The sequence below is a fragment of the Eubalaena glacialis genome, chromosome 19 (genome assembly GCF_028564815.1).
Source record: "Eubalaena glacialis isolate mEubGla1 chromosome 19, mEubGla1.1.hap2.+ XY, whole genome shotgun sequence".
NCBI classification, from domain to species: Eukaryota; Metazoa; Chordata; class Mammalia; order Artiodactyla; family Balaenidae; genus Eubalaena; species Eubalaena glacialis.
Window position 1 is genome coordinate 12,779,364 of NC_083734.1, and position 19,418 is coordinate 12,798,781.

Consider the following 19,418-nt stretch of genomic DNA (forward strand, 5'->3'; position numbering starts at 1 on the left):
GACCATTTGTTGAACAGACTATTCTTTCTTCCTTGAATTATCTTGGCAACTTTGTGAAAATTAATTGACCCATGTATGTTTGTGTCTATTTGTGGATTCTGTTACATTCCATTAATCTATATATCTGTCCTTATGGGAATATCACATTGTCTTGACTGTTGTAGATTTCTCCTGAGTATTGAAATCAGGTTCTCCAACTTTGTTATTCTTCAGAATTGTTGGCTAGTCTAGTTCCTTTGTCTTTCTGTATAATTTTAGAATCAGCTTGTCAGTTTCTATTAAAGAACCTGCTGGACTTTTGATTGGCATTGTATTGAATCTATAGATCCATTTGGGGAGAACTGACATCTTACCAATACTGAGTCTTTTGACTTGGGAGCGTGGTATATCTCTCCATTCACTTATGGGATAAATTTGGGGCTTATAAAATGTAGATCTTTAATTTCTCTGAACCTCACATGGGGTATCAGATGCCTCTTCTCATTCCTGGTTTTGGTAATTTGTATCTTTTCTTTTTTGTTTCCTAGACTAGCCAGAGATCTATCAATTTATTGGATCTTTGCCAAGGACCAGCTTTTGGTTTCATTGATTTTTCTCTGTTATATCTGTTTTCTCTTTTATTGATTTCTATCTTTCCATTATTAATTTCCTTATTTCTTCTTGCTTTGAGTTTAATTTGCTCTTTTTTCTTTTTCTGGTTTCTTAAAGTGGAAGTCTAAATCACTGATTTGAGACCTTTCTTTTTTTGTCGATAGAAGCATTTTAATGCTGTGAATTTCCTGTTAGGTGTGGCTTTATCCACATCCATAATTTTTGATAAGTTGTGTTATCATTTTCATTCAGGTCACAGTATTTTCTATTCATCTTGTGATTTTTTTTCTTTCTTCTGTGATTATTTAAAATTTTGTTGTTTAATTTCCAAATATTTGGGGATATTCCAGATATCTTTCTGTTATTGATTGCAAGTTGTGGTCAGAGAACATATTATGAATGATTTCAGTCCTATTAAGATTACTGCAATTTGTTTTATGGTCAAAAATTTAGTCTGTTTCAAATAAGATTCCATGTGCACTTGAAAAAAATGCATATACTGTGTTGTTGGTAGAGTGTCCTATAGATGTCATTGAGATCAAGTCATTTGACAGTGCTGTTCAAGTCTTCTATACTGTTACTGATTTTTTGTCTATTTGTTCTAACAATTACTGAGAAAGGAATGTTGAGGTATACAGCTATAATTGCGTGTATGGTCTGTTTCTCATTTCATTATGAAACGTTCCTTTTTATCCCTAATAATATTCCATGTTCTGAAATCTACTTTAATATTTAGTTAGCCTCTCTAGCTTTTTTGTTGTTGTTGTTACTAACATTTGCATGATGCGTCTTTTTCTATTCTTTTGCTTTAACCTTCCTGTGTCTTTACATTTCAAGTGTAGATAGCACATAGTGGAGTCTTCTTTTTTAATCCAGTCTGACAATACCTGCCCTTTTTTTGGTTGTTTTTTTTTAATGAAAGTATAGTTGATTTACAATGTCATGCTAGTTTCAGGTTTACAGCACAGTGATTCAATATATATATTCTTTTTTCAGATTCTTTTCCTTTATAGGTTATTACAAAATATTGAGTATAGTTTCCTGTGCTATACAGTAGATCCTTGTTGGTTATATATATAGTAGTGTATGTCTGTTAATCTCAAACTCCTAATTTGTCCCTCCCCAATACCTGCCTTTTAATTGAGATGTTTAGACCATCTGTATTCAATACACTTATCAGGATGATTGAGTTCAAATCTACTATCTTCTTATTTATTTATTTGTTTGTTTGTTTGTTTGTTTGTTTTTTGGCTGTGTTGGGTCTCCGTTGCTGTGCGTGGGCTTTCTCTAGTTGCGGCGAGCGGGGGCTACTCTTTGTTGTGGTGTGCGGGCTTCTCATTGTCGTGGCTTCTCTTGTTGCAGAACATGGGCTCTAGGTGCATGGGGTTCAGTAGCTGTGGCACGTGGGCTCTAGAGCGCAGGCTCAGTAGTTGTGGCACACAGGCTTAGGTGCTCCGCGGCATGTCGGATCTTCCTGGGCCAGGGCTCGAACCCAAGTCCCCTGCATTGGCAGGCGGATTCTTAACCACTGTGCCACCAGGGAAGCCCATCTACTATCTTCTTGCTTGTTTTTTGTTTGTCACATCTGTTCTTTGTTCTTTTTTTCCTTCTAACTTCTTTTGGATTGAGTTGTTTTTGTTTTTGTTTTTTTTAATGATTCCATGTTATCTCCACTATTAGCTTTAAAGTGTATCTTATTTTTTTAGTGGTTGCTTTAGGGTTTACAGTAGTTTACCTTCAAATAATTTCTTACTGGTTGCATTAGGGTTTATAATATACACCTTTAACTCATCGTGGTCTATCTTCAAACAATCTACCACTTCACATATAGTGAAGAAACATAGGTTTTCTATTTTTATTCCATCATCTTTTGTACTGTTGTTGTCACACATTTTACTTTTACATGATATAAACCTCACAATACATTATTTATTTTGCTTTAAAAGTCACATACTTTAAAAGGGATCTTAAAATGAGAAAACAGTAACTTTAATATTTAGCCACATATTTACCATTTCTGGTGCTCTTCATTCCTTGTATAAGTTCAAGTTTGTACCTGGTATCATTTTTTTTTTTCCTGAAAAACTTCCCTTAATATCTCTTGTAGTGCAGGTCAGCTGCTACAAAATCGTTATTTTGGTTCGTCCTACCAAACCAAAGAAATATTTACTTTGACTTCATCTTTGAGATGAATTTTTCTAGGTAAAAAATTGTAGACTGGGAGTTTTTTCTTTGCATACCTTAAAGATATTGATCTCTTTTCTTCTGGTTTGCATAGTTTCTGCCATGAAGTCAGCCGTCATTCTCTGTTACTCTTCAAAATGTGTCTCTTTTCTCTGCCTGCTTTTAAGATTTTTCTCTTAATCACTGCTTTTTAGCATTTTGATTATGATGTGCCTTGGCATGATTTTCATTATGTTTCTTCTGCTTGATGGTTTAAAGAGCTCCTGGATCTATAGATTTATAGTTTTCATCAAATTTGGGATTTTTTTGATCATTATGTCTTCAAATAGTTTTTTGCCCCCGACTAGGACACTTCCACTCTCACTGGTGGGAAGACAGAATATTCTCAGAGTTCTTTGTGAGCTCCAAGAATTGTTCTGCCTACTGCTTTTTGACAGTTCTTTCCTAGAACTCGGTAGTTTCCTATCTAGATAGTTTCCTCTCACATTTGTGTAGATCAGTATTCAGCCAAAGACTCATGAGGAACCCTCTGTAGATATCTAGAGGGGTCTCCCACACACCCCTCTCTCTGTGCATCTCCCTTCTCTGTGATAGTCTGCCCCATAAGTTCTAGCTGCCTTGACTTCCCTGAACTCTGACCTCTGTCTCCTCAGTTCACTAAAACTGGACTTGGATTTCCACTCCATGCTGTGCAGGCTGGAAATTGTCTCCAGATAGCCAGGGCTGTTGGAAGGCTCACCTGGTTTATGTCCCTTCTTTCAGGGGTCATCGTCCTGTACTACCTATTGCCCAATGTCTGCAAACCATCGTTTCATGTATTTTTCCAGGGTTCTGGTTGTTTAACGTAAGAGAGTAAATCCGATCCCTTTTACTCAGGCTTGTTCTGAAATGGAAGTCTCTCATGTGTTCTGTGTTTATGAACTTCCTTTAACACCTTTGGAGACAACCTGTTTGTGTGAGTAGTAGGAATGTGAATTGCATCTCTTGGTTGCTTGGTGGGTAGGTGGCCCAGTACCACTTTTGTGCTCAGCTGCAAGCTGGCCTTAAATATAATGGCTAAGTTTGAAACCAGAGAGATTTGTGTTTTGGGGTCTGCAGTTCTTGCTTCAGTAGGGCACATTACTGGGGAAGAAACTTATCTGCAGGAAGTATTAACTGTGCTTTTTGTGCCTTCTTTTCCTGCCTGACATCACCCTTCAGTGAAGGACTACCAGCTGGTCCAGAAAGGAGGAGGACCGGAATGCAGCAGCTCTCAGGCCCAGCTGAGCCAATACTCCCAGCACTTTGCCTTTATTGCCAGTCACCTTCTGCAAACCAGCATGGACAGCCATTGTCCCGAGGCAGTGGAAGCAACTTGGGTCCTGTCCCTGGCCCTCAAAGGATTATACAAAACACTAAAGGTAGTGGTGAGCTTCTTCCATTTGCTGATGAATCTGGCTGTGATTTAACACCTGCAGGGTATTAACTAGAAGGAAGTACCATCTGATTTCAATGGATGGTTAATCATAGGATCTTGATTATTTTTAGAAATAATTGGCGCCTTGCACATGGATAACTTTAAGGAAGAAACAGAATTTTCCCAACAGTTGGTTCTCTATAATTTTTCAGTCCTGCCTCATGGAACCAGGTGCCACTACCTAATGGGCCCGTAACCTTGGAAGATGAGAAGAAAAATTGACTGAACAGTTTCTCACTTCCCTCTGAACCACGGTCCCTTCTGGTTCATCCTAGGAAGAATAAAGGGGACTAATATCTTATGGTATCTTGGAGCAATAGGTTTGGCATTTGGTGTGAGAGAAGACAGACAAGTTAAAGGGCTGGGCGATAATTGACATGGAGATGGGAAGCCTTGACTTGTGGGGAACATGATTCTTCTACTATCTGAGGGGCATCAATAGGGAGGATCTTTCCAACAGAACTAGCCATGGGAGAAGGATCTCATTTGGAAAGTTTATGCGTTCCCTGACTTTGGCAACACTGGCGAGGAGGCCATGGAACGACTCAAGCACCACAAGGAGATTGGACTAGATGGCATTTCAGCTCTGGCCCAGCCCTGAGGGTTTATATTTTTAGGCTTGAGACCACACATCTGCTGTTTGTTGATTTCATGGCATTTATCACAATCTACTATTGTTTTAGTTGTTTGCATTACAGTAGGAAAGAGAAAATAAACTCCCTGAGGGCAGAGACCATTTCTGTCTTTGAATCCCTCATTGCGTAAATATTTGTCTGTTTGTCGAGCACCAGGGGCCAGATGGAACTGAGTACGTAGTGTTGAACTAGAAAGAAGGTCCCTGCTGTCATGGAGCTTTCAACCTAAACTGCGAGGGAGACAACAAAGAGCCTGCAAGGAAATCCACCATGAGTCAGAAAGAGCCTTTCCGAGGAGGTGAAATCTGAGGTGATAGATGAGGAGTCTGGGCAGAGCATTACATCCTGGGAGAGGTCCAGCTCCAGGCCTGGGTGTCAGGGAGCAGAGGGAACTACCTCGGGGCTTGAGGACAATGCGAGGAGGAGACGAGACCACGGAGACAGGCAGGGAGCCTGCAGGACCTCGTCAGCTAGGAACAGGGACTCGGATTTCAGTCTGCAGGGCAGTGGGAAGCTTTTGGAAGGTAGAGAGCAGGAGGGGGACATAAAACCTCTGTTCTTAGCACAGGACTCAGCACATAGAATGTACGAGGCTTCAGAAATACTTGTTGAGTGAATGAATTAGAGAGCGAACAGACTTAGGTTATGGCTGAGGTTCAGAGTTTCATCCTCCCCGTTGACTCTGGAATTTTCACCAGAAGGTGAACTTGGGCCACTAGCTGAGACTGGGCTCTGACAGAGAGGCCTGCTTCTCCCCAAGTGACCCTTACCTTCTTCACTCTGAGGCAGTTGCAGATCATTCTTTTTCTGTTTGGCAGGCTCATGGTTTTGAAGAGACCCATGCTACCTTCCTTCAGACTGACTTGCTGAAGCTGCTGGTGAAAAAGTGCAGCAAAGGGACCGGCTTCAGTAAGACGTGGCTCCTCCGGGACCTGGAAGTAAGGGACCAGGGTGATTCCTGCTGCTGTTTCCTGCTGCAGATTTACTGGCCTGGGAGTGTGATTCCTGCTGCTGTTTCCTGCTGCAGATTTACTGGCCTGGGAGTTAGAACCACCAGTCAGTTACAGCTGGTTCTGCCCTGTGCACTCTCATCTGGTGCGGTTGTTAAAACAGTGTCTTACATTTGTCTTCCCTTTTGGAAATAGAGATTATGACACCTGTCCTCCCTTGTCAGGGAAAATGAATTTGGTGTTTGTTCAAAGAATATTGGAAGAGAAGTATTTTGTGGAAACACACGGTTGACCAATTATATCATGGTAGTAAATCTGCCCTTGAATTATTATTTCCCTTTAAACTTCCTTTGAGCTAAAATCAGTTCCTAAATTTGTCCTCACTTATGTTTATTTTATGTAGGATTTTAGTTGATAATTTTCATTTTATTACTTTTCGCCATAGGCCTTCGATTTTTCTTAGTGGAATTACTGTGGTTCCCTGGGGCATTTCTGTGCCAAGTGTCAGCTTCAGGTCAGAAAAGGCTGCTGCTGTATGGGGGTGCTCAGCTGGCCATTCTCAGTCACACAGAGGCCTGAGCTCCAGGAAACAGCTCTCAGTTGCCACAGGAGGATTTGGTTAGGTTTTAGGAATACGCTAAAACATATTAATGGATAACCTGGTGAGCATCTGAGCTCTTGTTCTTTAGGAAATATTTTAAAGTAAATTTTTTTTACATTCAAAAACTTATGTTTTTTATATTCAGAAAGTTTGAAAAATAGAAAAGAAAGAAAAACTCCAAATTTCATCCCCCGCAAACACAGCTACCATTAGTATTATGTGTATTTCCTTTTTCTAATTTTTTTCCTTCTGTGTTTATATTACATACATAGGTTTAGATTGTACAATGAAGCACACTGTTGAGATAAATTGAGGTCATGTGATGGCCATTTTTCTAAGTTGCTAGGTAGTTTTCATAACGACCATCTTTAATGGCTGCAGATGATCCATAAAGATGGATTTCAGTTTTTTTCCATTATTAAATGCTTCATTGACAATATCAGGAGTATAACTTTTTACACATTTTACATTATTCCTAGAAGATGAGTTACCAGGTCAAAGGTTATGAACATTTGTATAGCTCTTTACATTTCACCAAAGTGCCTTCTAAAAGGATGATAACAACTTACACCATCAATGGCAAAGTTAAACGCAAAGGTCCCTTGTAGTTTTTGGTCAGCATTTCTTTGATTATAAGTATGGTTGAACATGTTTTCATATTTCTTTACTAATTTTACATTCTTTTTGTGAATTCTGATGTCTTTTAAAAGGTTCAGTCAGATATTTTCTACCCTTTGAGGGTTAAAGATCTCACCCACTAAACACTCATGTTCCTGCCCTGCCTGATTTTCTTTCTGTGTAGATTTTGTCCATCATGCTGTACTCCTCAAAAAAGGAGATCAGCACTTTGGCTGAGCATGGAGAGCTGGAGCTGGATGAGCGAGGGGACCAGGAGGAGGAGGTGGAACGGTCAGTCAGCAGCCCGGGTGAGCCAGAGCAGAAAAAGCTAGACCCTCTCGAAAGCCTGGATGAGCCCACCAGAATATGTTTCTTGGTACGTTCTTGGGTCACGGTGTGGACTGAGGAAGGGACTCTAAGGAATGGCTTCTCTTTGGCTTGGACTGTGTTTTAACCCCCATGTGAAAATGCTTCAGACTGATGTCCTGGGAATGCACTTCCTGAAGACTCAGTCGGTATTGTGCAGAATTCGTCCAGAGGGATGGAAAAGCCCTATTACAACAGTAGTTCTTAATGTTTGGGGGTCATGGACCCAAAAGCTTTAGATCGTTTCTCCCATAAACTATACTTGCAAATACTTTTGTAAAATTTTGCATGTAATTTCAGGCCTGTCCATAAATCCCCAGATGACAGTCTGTCCTCACAGTTTCCCAGACACACTCCTACTTTCCCTGGATAATCCACTCTTCCTCAGAATGATGTGAAAATGGGCAAGGGCTTGGACTTCAAAGGATCTAACTGTGTGAAGAGTAAACAGAGAGTATGGGGTGGATATAAGAAAAGCAAGTACAGTTTTTAAAAACATCAAAAGAAAGTCCAGTACTTAGATTTATGTGCCACTTATCAAACTTGAGTGCAAGGCAGCTGCTACAGAGAAGCTAGCAATGAATACAATTTGGTGGGTAATTATTGACTATTAGCAGTACATTTGTTTGCATGATTTTTTTTTTTTGGTGTTTCCATGTTTTATATCTTCCTTTGAATTTATAACAGTAATGCAGATTTTACAGTCCATGTTTTAGGGCTTATAATCTTATATGCATGAAGTGCCCATGTGATGTTCTTAAATTATAACTTGTGGTAACTTTAGGAAATAATTGTTTTATCACTTTTGAGGTCAGATCATCAATAATGTGTTAAAGCAGTTTAAATTGTCTCTCTTCTACTTCCTCCCTGTGGCCTTCAGATGGCTCACGACGCCCTCAATGCCCCTCTGCACATTCTCCGGGCCATATACGAACTGCAGATGAAGAGGACCGACTCTTTCTTCCTGGAGGTTCAGAAGAGGTAAGGGACATTGAGATGCAGCCAAGGTGTAGTGAGTGAGGCAACAAGTAAGGGCGGGACTCTGTTTACCTCCTGCCAACAAGATCTGGATAAAAACTCCTGACAGGCCAAAGAGCAGTTGGTTTTCAGTTCTTCACAAAGCGACACGAAAGCTGGCTGTGCCACACCGTATGGCTCATCTTTGAGTTGTGTTGTGTGCTTCTCCTTTAGGAAGAACTTTATATTCGCAGTCTGCCTCTTAGAGTAAACTCGCTGTGGGGGCAGAGTTTTGACACAGACGCCAAGGTTTCTCTCCCACGTCAGCCCAGGGAGCAAACGGTGCAGAGCAGGACCTTCTGGTACATTCTGGTCAAAAGTGTCCTTTCGTTTGTTTGTTTTTTCACTTCGGTGCATTATTTTTGTGTTTTTTCTTCAAGGATTATTATAAAATTAACAATATACCCTTCCTCTTGGCCAGGAAGTTCAGAGCTAGTTCTCGGGCCCAGCTCTTAAATTTGTGGAGAACTTTATGTTTCTGCAACTAATCTCCTCCTCCATCCCCCACATCCTAGTTTTGACTTCCTATTCTGATTTATATCCAATTCCAATTTAATTTTCTTTTGTTATTTCATATTTCTATTTTCCCATATGTATTATGTACTGCCTCAAATCCTTTGTGAGATGAGGCAGGGTTGCATCAGTTAGGACACAGAAGTATCATGGTCAAGGAGGATGGAATTTGTTTTCCCTCTCACGGCGCAGTCCAGAGGTAGGCAGCAGCCTAGGGTGGGTGGGCGGTCTGCTTCACAAGGGACCCCACACCCCCAAGGGTGCTGTCCTCATCTGTGTCGTCAGAGCTGGCTCCCCGACACCAGCTCTTTGTTCCAGCCCAGAGGAAAGGGGGAAGGTGGGTAAAGGAGCTCATCCTTAACCCAGTTGTTTGAGGGCAGGCTATGGAAATGGCACGCGTTACCTCACTGGCCTCCCGTTGGCGTGACCCTAGTTGCATTGCTGCTAGGAGGACTGGGAACTGTGTCTCCAGCTGGGTGATTGTGTATCTTGCTAAAACTTGAGGGAACTTTGTTTCTAAATGAAAGGAAGAATGGATCCTAAGGGATGGCTTGCATCTCTGCTGTGGGCACATGGGCATGCGTGCACGTTCGTGTGCACATTTGCGTGCATGAAATAGATGAACACTGTGAATCTAGTGTGCGAAATATGGAACGTAATAACGTAACTGCAAAATAACAGGAAAATAACTGGGATCGGCATTTCTGCAAGTTTCACTGCAGGTTAAACTCTTGCCTTTCTGTAACTCAGGTGCCCAACTTTGCGTTCCTTCCTTCTCTTCAGGTTTGACGGGGATGAGCTCACCACCGATGAAAGGATACGGACCCTGGCTCAGAGGTGGCAGCCCAGCAGGAGTCTGCGACTGGACGAGCAGAGCGCCAAAGCTGTGGATACAGACATGATTATCTTACCATGCTTGGTATGTCGCCCCGCCTGGGAAGCAAGGTGTCCCTCCCACCCCCACCCCGGTCGTGAGAAGGCCAGGCCTCTGTGACGCTGGTCTTTGGCTTGCAGTCCCGGCCCGCACGCTGTGACCAGGCCACCGCGGAGTCAAACCCCGTGACCCAGAAGCTGATCTCCAGCACGGAGAGTGAACTGCAGCAGAGCTACGCCAAGCAGCGGCGCAGCAAGAGCGCCGCCCTCCTGCACAAAGAGCTCAACTGCAAGAGCAAGAGGGCCGTGCGGGACTACCTCTTCCGCGTGAACGAGGCCACAGCAGTCCTGTACGCCCGCCATGTGCTCGCGTCCTTGCTCGCCGAGTGGCCGGGGCACGTGCCGGTGAGCGAGGACATTCTGGAGCTGAGCGGCCCTGCCCACATGACCTACATTCTGGATATGTTCATGCAGCTGGAAGAAAAGCACCAGTGGGAGAAGGTAATTAGGCAGCCGGGCTGGGCACTCACCCCACTTGCTCCTCCTCTGTGTCCCTCCCAGCCCCCCGCCGGGGGTTTGAATAGGCTTCCTCTAGTGAGTGCCTTCCTGGAGTGAGGTTACGTGTGTGGCTGTACAGCCCCCTGACAGGTGTGAACGCAACGAAGGCAGGGTCAGGTCGCTGTTAAACTCTCCCAAGTACTGGCCTGGAGCCGAGCTCATGGCCTAGGCAGACTTGGTGCTCAGAGAGTGTTTGATGTAACGATCCCACGAAACCTGCCCTTGCAGTTTTCCTTTTTTGTTTTCAGACTTATGAGTCTAACTCTCCTTGCTAGCCTGTCTCTTCTCATGTCCTCTAGGGTTTCACACAGTGTGAAGTCTGGGAGACAGGGTTAATTATGATTCTGACAGCCTGTTCCCGTAATACAGGAAGCCTTCCAGGAAGGTTTACGTCTTCTTTTTTAAACCATGGTTTCTAGAATGTCTACCTTAGGTCAGACACTCTGCCAGCACTTACACCTGTGTTACGTTGTGACCCAGAGAGTTTTATTGGTGAAGAAATCAAGCCCAGGAGGCTTGTCCAAGGCTCCCAGCTTCTGGGTGGCAGACGTGGGGTCTTACCAGAGTCTGTGCATTCTCTTAAGTCCAGTGCTCTAATTTTTTTTTTCTTTGGCCACACCGTGCGGCATGTGGGATCTTAGTTCCCTGACTAGGGATCGAACCCGTGCCCCCTACAGTGGAAGCACGGAGTCCTAACTGCTGGACTGCCAGGAAAGTCTCCAGTGCTCTAATTTTAAGTTTCAACTTGACAAGTGGTGATCATCTTTTGTTTTGTTTTTAAATCAGATCTTCAACTTGGTCTTTTGAAGTAGTGCTGGGTTAGCAAACTTTCACAGGGCTGGAAGCATCTCTTCTACTTCCTTCTGTGTAGAACCAGGGGACCCACATAGCAGAACTCAGGAGCCCTGGGCACAGTCTCTAGCTGAACTACAAAGCTTTGTCACCATCTTCCCATGTTTCCTGCCTGTGTCCCACCAGATACTGCAGAAGGTGCTCCAGGGCTGCCGAGAGAACATGCTAGGCACCATGGCCCTGGCTGCCTGCCAGTTCATGGAGGAGCCAGGAATGGAGGTGCAAGTGAGGGAGTCGAAACACCCGTATAACAACAACACCAACTTTGAGGTACGATCCAGGGTGGGCCAGACTCGCCCAGCCTCAGGGTACGCAGCTGGCAGGACCTGCAAGGGTTGCTGAGTAGCATGAATCTCATCAACTCCCACTGCGGCTCTTTCCGCCTGGACAGACATGGCCTAGAAAGTGCTCCCGTGGTCTCAGCAGCAGTCTGCCTCCCTGAAGCCAGTCCCGGGAATCTGTACAAACAAGTCCTCTCTTCTCCTGACCTTGTTTTAATAGAAAGCAAGGGGCCACCCGGCCCTGGAGGAGAGATTCCTCTTCTTGCAGCAAGCTCCTGAGAGTGAGGCCTTGGTGTCTCTGGCAGAGACTTTGAGTGTGGGTCTGGGTTCAGCCCTCACTCTGTCCATCTCCTGATGACCTGGCCACACCTTGGAGTCTCCCACCCCTTTGTTTAATTACCCAGAACTGAAAAGCCTCATCTCTTCCATCCTAAACTCTGTACGTGGACAGAGAGATGCAGGAGTTTGGATGAGGCAGGAGGGGGGCGGCCACAGTTATCCTCACTGACCTAGTGCTGCTTGCATTTCTTCATCTCTTTTCAAAATGTTGGAGCTGTCGTTCTAAGTAGGTGACGGCCTATGGCCACAGTGGTGGGTGATAGAGAAACTAATCCAGGATATGGTTGTTGCCAGCTGAGGTTTCGTTTTGCAGAAGAATAAACCTCCTCACTCTCTACCTTCTAAGCCTCTTTTCTTCCCCGGCTCCTAGGCTCTGTCCCCACTCCCCCAGCCCCACGTAGACACACCTAGTGAGCTAGCGAGTTCTGCCTCAGAGCCAGCTAGCGAGTTCTGCCTCAGAGCGATCACCTTACCTTCTCCGCTGCCCGGACTCCTCCCCTTCCCTGGGTCCTTCCCGCTGCTGCTCTCTGATCCCCCACTGCTGGCCTGCCCCGGCCCTGGCCTTGCTGCACACCAGCTGTCACAGTGATCCTGGTACAGCACAAACCTAACCTAGGCTTTCTCCTGCTTACAGTCTTTCCAGGGCTCCCCCTGCTGTCCAGACAAGTCTCAACGCTTCATTTTAGCACACAAAGCCTTCTGCATCTGTCCCTGCCGGCCTCTCCAGGGTCACGTCACCCCTGTCCCCATCTCCCAAGCATATGTGCACACAAAGCTCACCCTGTACCTCAGACACATCAAGCTCCTGTTATTCCCTGAGCACGTCAGGCTTTCCAGTCAGTGCTCTTTCCTTTGCCTGGAATGCACCCCCAGGTGCTCGTCTCTCTCTCACCTGCCTCCTGCCATTCCTTCTTCCTGGACAGGCTGCTCCTGTGCCCCCAGTCTCCATAGCAACCCACACATCCCTTCACTGGGACTCTTTCCTGCCCTCGCCTCCCCTCCCCGCCCCCCCCCGAGCTGTGCCCCATGCTGCACAGTGTGCTTCCTGCCGTGTTTGCAGCCGTGTGCGTGCTCCCCGACCCAGCTGGGCCGAGAGCTCCTGGAGGGCAGGGGCTGTGACTCACCCCTTCCTACATGCCCAGTCTTAACTGCAGGATTGGCGCAAGGAAGCCCTCAGTCACTGTCCAGTGGCCAGCGATGACAGCAGTGTCCTTGTTTCCCCTCCTAGGATAAAGTTCACATTCCTGGTGCAATCTACCTCTCAATCAAATTCGATCCTCAGTGCAATACAGAGGAAGGCTGTGACGAGCTAGCCATGTCCAGCAGCGGTGACTTTCAGCAGGATCGACACAACTTCAGTGGGTCTCAACAGAAATGGAAAGATTTTGAGCTTCCAGGTAGTAAATAAATACTGAGTTATACAGACTCTTAACGTTAAGTACCTAGAAGGGAAATTGTTGAAGGATTTAAAACTGTGTTGAATCTGTTCCAGTGGAAAGCACTCACTTGCCTTTCCCTGTTGCTGCAGTGTCCTGACCTGTTTCTGATTCTTGTGTGCCCCAGGAGATACTCTGTATTACCGCTTCACCTCTGACATGAGCAACACCGAGTGGGGCTACAAATTCACTGTGACGGCTGGGCACCTGGGGCGATTCCAGACAGGTGTGTGCTCTGGTCTTTCCGTTTGCATGATCTCCCGGCCCGGGACACTCTGGGGGTCGGTGCCATTATGTCACTGATCTTTGTTAAAATCAAACCAGGTACTTTTCTCTGAGACTTCAACGAATTTGTCTCACAAGGCCCACGCACGTCACTCGTGAATGTGCTGGAGTTGGGCAGGTTGTACCTTCTAAAAAGCCATCTGTCAGGACCTAGGAAAGATGCTTGTTCTCTTAGAATTTGCCAGGGCATTCTGCAAAAAGGAAGAACTGAAAGTGTTCCTATGTTGCTTTTACATAAGGCATAATTTCAGGCGAAACGTAAATGATCACAGTGGTTTCCTCCTATTCGTTAAAACTTGAGCAGTTTACAGTTTTTAAATGTCTCTGTGTGTGGGGGTTGCCAGGATTCGAGATTCTGAAGCAGATGCTGTCAGAAGAAAGAGTTGTGCCGCACCTCCCGTTGGCCAAAATTTGGGAATGGCTGGTGGGCGTGGCCTGTCGCCAGACTGGTCATCAGCGGTTAAAAGCCATCCACCTACTCCTGAGGATCGTGCGATGCTGCACCCACAGGTAAGCTGCCTTCTGGATACGAGTCCCTTGCTGGGTATTTGTATTGTGAATATCTCCCCCCACTTCAGGGCTTGCCATTCACTCTGTTAGTGGTGTCTTTGATGAAAAGAAGTTTCTAATTTTAATGTCTTCCAGTTCATCACTCATTTCCTTTATGATAGAGCTTTCATTGTCCTATTTAGGAAAATTTTGACTTACTTGACCTTGGGGTCATGAAGATAAAGCTTAATTATTTTTTCTTCCATATTTAGGTCTACAATCCACATGGAATGAATTTTAGTGCATGATTTGAAGGGTAGGGTCATGCTTTGCTTTTTCTCACATGGATCTCCACTTAACTCAAAAGCCCACCTTTCCCCTCACCACACTCCAGTCCCATCTTTATCACAGAGAAGGTGTCCATATACACATGGATCCATCCCTGGTTGCTTTTGTTCCATTGGTCTTTTTGTTTATCTTTGTGCCAGTACCACACTTAGATATTGTAGCTTTATAGCAAATTTACGTTATCTAGCAGTATAAATCCTTCAACTGGTTCTTCATCTTCAGGATTGTCTTGGCTAGTTTTACCCTGCATGTCCATGTAAATTTTAGAATTAGTTTATTTCTTTTCCCCACCCCACCCCCAGCTTTACTGAGGTGTAATTGACAAATAAAATTGTAATGTATTTAAAGTGTAGAAGGTAATGATTTGATACATAATACATTATACATTGTGAAAGGATTCCCACAATCGAGTTAACTAACACATCCATCACCTCATATGTTTACCTTTTTTTGTGGTATGTGACAACACTTAAATTTCACCCTCTTGCTGAAATTTGCTTTTCAGCAAATTTCTGTTATGTGTTATAGTATTGTACACTATTATCAACTATAGTCACCATGTTGTATAATAGATCCTCAGACCTTATTCATCTTGTAATTGAAAGTTTATACCCTTTTACCAGCCTTTCCCCATTTCCCCCACTTCCCAGCCACTGGCAACCACCATTCTAACTCCCTGTTTCTATAGGATTGACTTTTTTTTGGATTCCACATAAAAGTGATACCATGCAGTATTTGTCTTTCTTTATCTAGCTTATTTCACTTAGCATAATGCCCTCCAGGTTCATCTGTGTTGTCGAAAATGGCAGGATTTCCTTTTTTCTCATAACTGAATAATATTTCATTGTGTATATATACACCACATTTTCTTTATCCATTCGTCCATGGACAGGCGTTATTTCCAGACATTGGCTATTAGGAATAATACTGCAGTGAACATAGGAGTACTGATAATCTCTTTGAGATAATGATTTCATTTCTTTTGGGTATACCCAGAGGTGGGATCGATGGATCATTTGGTAGTTCTAGCTTTAATTTCTTGAGGAACCTCCATACTGTTTTGCATAGTGGCTGTACCAGTTTACATTCCCACCAACAGTGCACAAGGGTTCTCTCTTTTCTCGACATCCTTGCCAGCATTTGTTTTCTCTTATCTTTTTGATGGGAGCTATCCTAACACAGGGGAGGTGATATCTCATTGTGGTTTTGATTTGCATTTCCCTGATGAGTAGTGATAATTGAGCACCTTTTTATGTACCTGTTGGCCATTTGTATGCCTTCTTTGGACAGATGTCTCTTTAGGTCCTTTGCCTATTTTTTTAATTGGGTTATTTTTTGCTACTGAATGGTATGAGTTCCTTGTGTATTTTGGATATTAACTCCTTATCAGATATATGATTTGCAAATACTTTCTCCTAGTCCACAGGGTGCCTTTTCACTCTGTTGATTGTTCTCCTTGCTGTGCAGAAGCTTTTTAGTTTGATGTAGTTCCACTTGTTTATTTTTGCTTTTGATATCGAATCCAAAAAATCATTGCCGAAAAAAAAGAAAAAGAATATTAAGGGGACTTCCCTGGTGGTCCAGTGTTTAAGACTCTGCACTCCCACTTCAGGGGGCGCAGGTTTGATCCCTGGCCGGGGAACTAGGATCCTGCATGCTGTTCAGCATGGCCAAAAAAAAAATTGCCAAGACGAATGTCAAGGAGCTTACAGCCTATGTTTTCTTCTAGGAGTTTTACAGTTTCACGTCTTACATTCAAGTCTTTAATCCATTTTGAGTTGATTTTTGTGTATGGTAAGCTAGGGGTCCAGTTTCATTCTTTTGCATGTGGATATCCAGTTTTCCCAACATCATTTATTGAATGGTGAGAATATTCTTTCTTCATTACATATTCTTGGTACTTTTGTCAAAAATTAATTGACCATATATTCATAGGTTTATTTCTTGGCTCTCTGTTCTGTTCCATTGCTCTATATGTCTTTTTTTAATGCCAATACCAACTCCATACTGTTTTGATTACTGTATCTTTATAGTATAGTTTAAAATCAGGAAGTGTGATGCCTCCAGCTTTGTTCTTCTTTCTCAAGATTGCTTTGACTGTTTGGGTATTTTTGTAGTTCCATATAAATTTTAGGATTGTTTTTTCTATTTCTGTGGAATATGCCATTGGAGTTTTGATAAGGATTGCTGTAGGTTGTTTTGAGTACTATGAACATTTTAACAATATTAATTCTTCCAATCCATGAACACAGAATATCTTTCCATTTACTTTTGTCTTCTTCAATTTGTTTCATCAGTGTTTTATAGTTTTCAGTGTAGATCTTTCACCTCCTTTGTTAAATTTATTCCTAAGTATTTTATTTTTGGATCCTATTGTAAATGGGATTGTTTTCCTAATTCCTCTTCCTGATAGTTCATTGTTAGTGTATAGAAATGCAACTGATTTTTCTATATTGATTTTGTATCCTGTAACTTTACTGAATTTATTTATTAGTTCTAACAGTTTTTTGTTGCAGTCCTTAGGATTTTCTATATATGATATCATGGCATATGCAAACAGAGACAATTTTACTTCTTACTTTGCAATTTAAGTACCTCTTATTTCTTTTTCTTGCCTAATTGCTCTGGCTAGGACTTCCAGTACTATACTGAATAGAAGTGGCAAGAGTGGGCATCCTTGTCTTGTTCCTGATTAGTTTGTTTTTCTCTGTACACACATGAGTGCACCTCTCTCACCTGACGGGATTTTGATGGACTCTTTAGATCCATTTGAGAAAAATCAAGGTCTTTAGAATATTGAGTTCTCTGATACACAGTCCTCCATTGTATAGGTCTCAGTAATGTTTTATAGTTTCCTATGTAGAGGACTTGCACAGCATTTTGTTAGATTTATTCCTAGGTATTTAATGTTTCTGATGCAATTGTAATTGGTATTTAAATTTTTTGCTTTTTAATTGTTTCTGCTGGTATATAATTACTTTTCATGTGTTGCCCTTGTATCCAGTGACCTTGCTCTGTTTGTTAATTCTAAGTATATATGCAGATTATTCGGCACACAGTCATGTTATCTACAAATAGTAAGCTTTATTTCTTCCTCTCAATCCTTAGAAACTTTTCCCTTTTGCCGTTTTGCATTAGCTGGGACCTCCAGTAGAGTGTTGAATGGAACTGGGGATTGAAGACATAAGAGTCTCAGAGGGAAGGCATTGGTGACTGTGCCACACACATCATCCATGCACTCAGTCCCTACCCTCCTTGCTTAGACCCCCATGTGTCAGGAGTTCAGTGCACCCTTTTCCGGCATTTTTAAGGCACACAGACTCACAGAATGCTAGTCAGAGTGGAGTGATGATACTCAAAGTAACATGGTGTCTCGTCGTGTAATATGGAGCTGTTATTCAAAAAATAAAGGACTCTCCAAGTCAGGAAAGAGAAAGTGATGACTCGTGTAGTCAGTCTATGTACAGGCTGGCAGAAGGGAGGGAGAGGGGGAAAGCTGGGCATGATGGCTGCCACCACTGTGTCCTCATACGCAGACATCAGGGGTCACTTGGCCCACGGGGCTTAGTTCTGTTCTTGTGAGAGCGGCTTCCAGTGAGAACTGTCTGGTTGAGTCATGTGTATGAAACGTGTCCCATCTCTACTGTCTTCAGACCGGCGGGCCCTTCCTAGCCGCATTGTGGATGCATTCCTGCAGTGTGCTGGCCATCGCCTACCCTCCTTCCCGTAGGGACCCTCCCACAGCCCCTCGGTCCCAGGGGCCGAGACTGGAGGGGGCAGAGGGGAAAGGCAGCCCCCAGGGGAAGGATGGCCAGCAGAAGAACTGCCTAAGTTCTGCCACAGATGTGAGCCGTGCAGGTGCATTTTACCTCCCACTCTAGTGCTTTCCTGAAAACTCAGCTGTAAAGCTGTCTCTTTAAATCAAACCTCATTTTCCCATTGGTTTACTTTACGAAGACTTATTCCTCTGGGAGAAAGTGATTGGCCCCAAGGTTATACTTAAATGTACAGAATTCTTTTAAAAATCATATATTAAAGAGGAAAAGCAAAATTTAAGATTATAAATGTATAAAATCATGTAGTAAGTCCCAGAATCATGTTTCTCCTCTGAAGGATGTTTAACTGGAATTAACGTACAACCTCCCTCTGAGTTAAAAAAAACTTCAGTGCAGTCTCAACAGAGGTCTGTCTAGTGAGAAGGATTCTGCATTACTTAGAAAGACTTCTGGCCTGAGCAACTTTCTATAAACATATTTCTTCTTTTATGAGCCTAAGATCATAACAGTGGTTGCTGTTATCTTTTAAATCAGTTTTTTTTTTCCTTTCTGATTATTAAAGCAATGAGCATTGTAGAAAATCTAGAAAACTGACAGGGACAGCCACTGATAACATTTTTGATATGTTTGTTTACTATTGTTTTTAATATGGTCACACAATACTATATATACAGTTTTTAAATTTTTACATTTTATGTTGCGTATCCTGCTCTTTTCCACTTAACATTTATCTTGAGATTTTTTCCACTGTCACTGGAAGTTTTTAACAACCATTTTTAAAGATGTGCAGTTGATTTACGTGAATGTGCTTGAGGATATCCTTTTCCCCGGAGTCCTGGTTTGAAGTTGAGATGCTGCCCCTTTTTTTATTTGCCATTGGTGAATATTTTGGGCTGTTTTGGGGGGTGTGAGGTGACTGGAACTGTCTTGTCCTCCCTTTACTGGATGGGGGGGCGGGGAGTGTTGGAGCTGCAGTGCCCGGCAACTACCCTCTGTCTGTCTGACGTCTGATGGGCGTGATCCCAGCAAACCATACCCCTCTCCCACAGCGATCTCTGTGACCTCATGCTGTTGAAGCCCCTGTGGCAGCTCTTCACCCAAATGGAGTACAGCCTGTTTGAGGACGTGACACAGCCTGGCATCCTGCTGCCCCTGCATCGCGCCCTCACCGAGCTCTTCTTTGTCACTGAGAACCGCGCCCAGGTGAGGGCCTGTCCTGCCTTCCCACCACCTGGGGCCAGTGCTGGGCC

At 43.4% G+C, this 19,418-nt stretch overlaps 1 protein-coding gene across 7 annotated transcripts in view; it reads left to right on the plus strand.

The window, feature by feature from the left end:
* ZZEF1 (zinc finger ZZ-type and EF-hand domain containing 1) overlaps nucleotides 1-19,418 on the plus strand; it is a 117,212-nt gene that overhangs the window by 90,339 nt on the left and 7,455 nt on the right. For all 7 annotated transcript variants that reach the window (XM_061176817.1, XM_061176816.1, XM_061176820.1 and 4 more), the window contains 11 exons: nucleotides 3,976-4,175; nucleotides 5,685-5,804; nucleotides 7,220-7,411; nucleotides 8,282-8,382; nucleotides 9,715-9,850; nucleotides 9,946-10,305; nucleotides 11,341-11,484; nucleotides 13,063-13,231; nucleotides 13,398-13,496; nucleotides 13,900-14,065; nucleotides 19,218-19,371. In XM_061176817.1, the coding sequence (XP_061032800.1) occupies nucleotides 3,976-4,175; nucleotides 5,685-5,804; nucleotides 7,220-7,411; nucleotides 8,282-8,382; nucleotides 9,715-9,850; nucleotides 9,946-10,305; nucleotides 11,341-11,484; nucleotides 13,063-13,231; nucleotides 13,398-13,496; nucleotides 13,900-14,065; nucleotides 19,218-19,371 (1,841 nt within the window). The remainder of the gene's footprint in view (nucleotides 1-3,975; nucleotides 4,176-5,684; nucleotides 5,805-7,219; nucleotides 7,412-8,281; nucleotides 8,383-9,714; nucleotides 9,851-9,945; nucleotides 10,306-11,340; nucleotides 11,485-13,062; nucleotides 13,232-13,397; nucleotides 13,497-13,899; nucleotides 14,066-19,217; nucleotides 19,372-19,418) is intronic.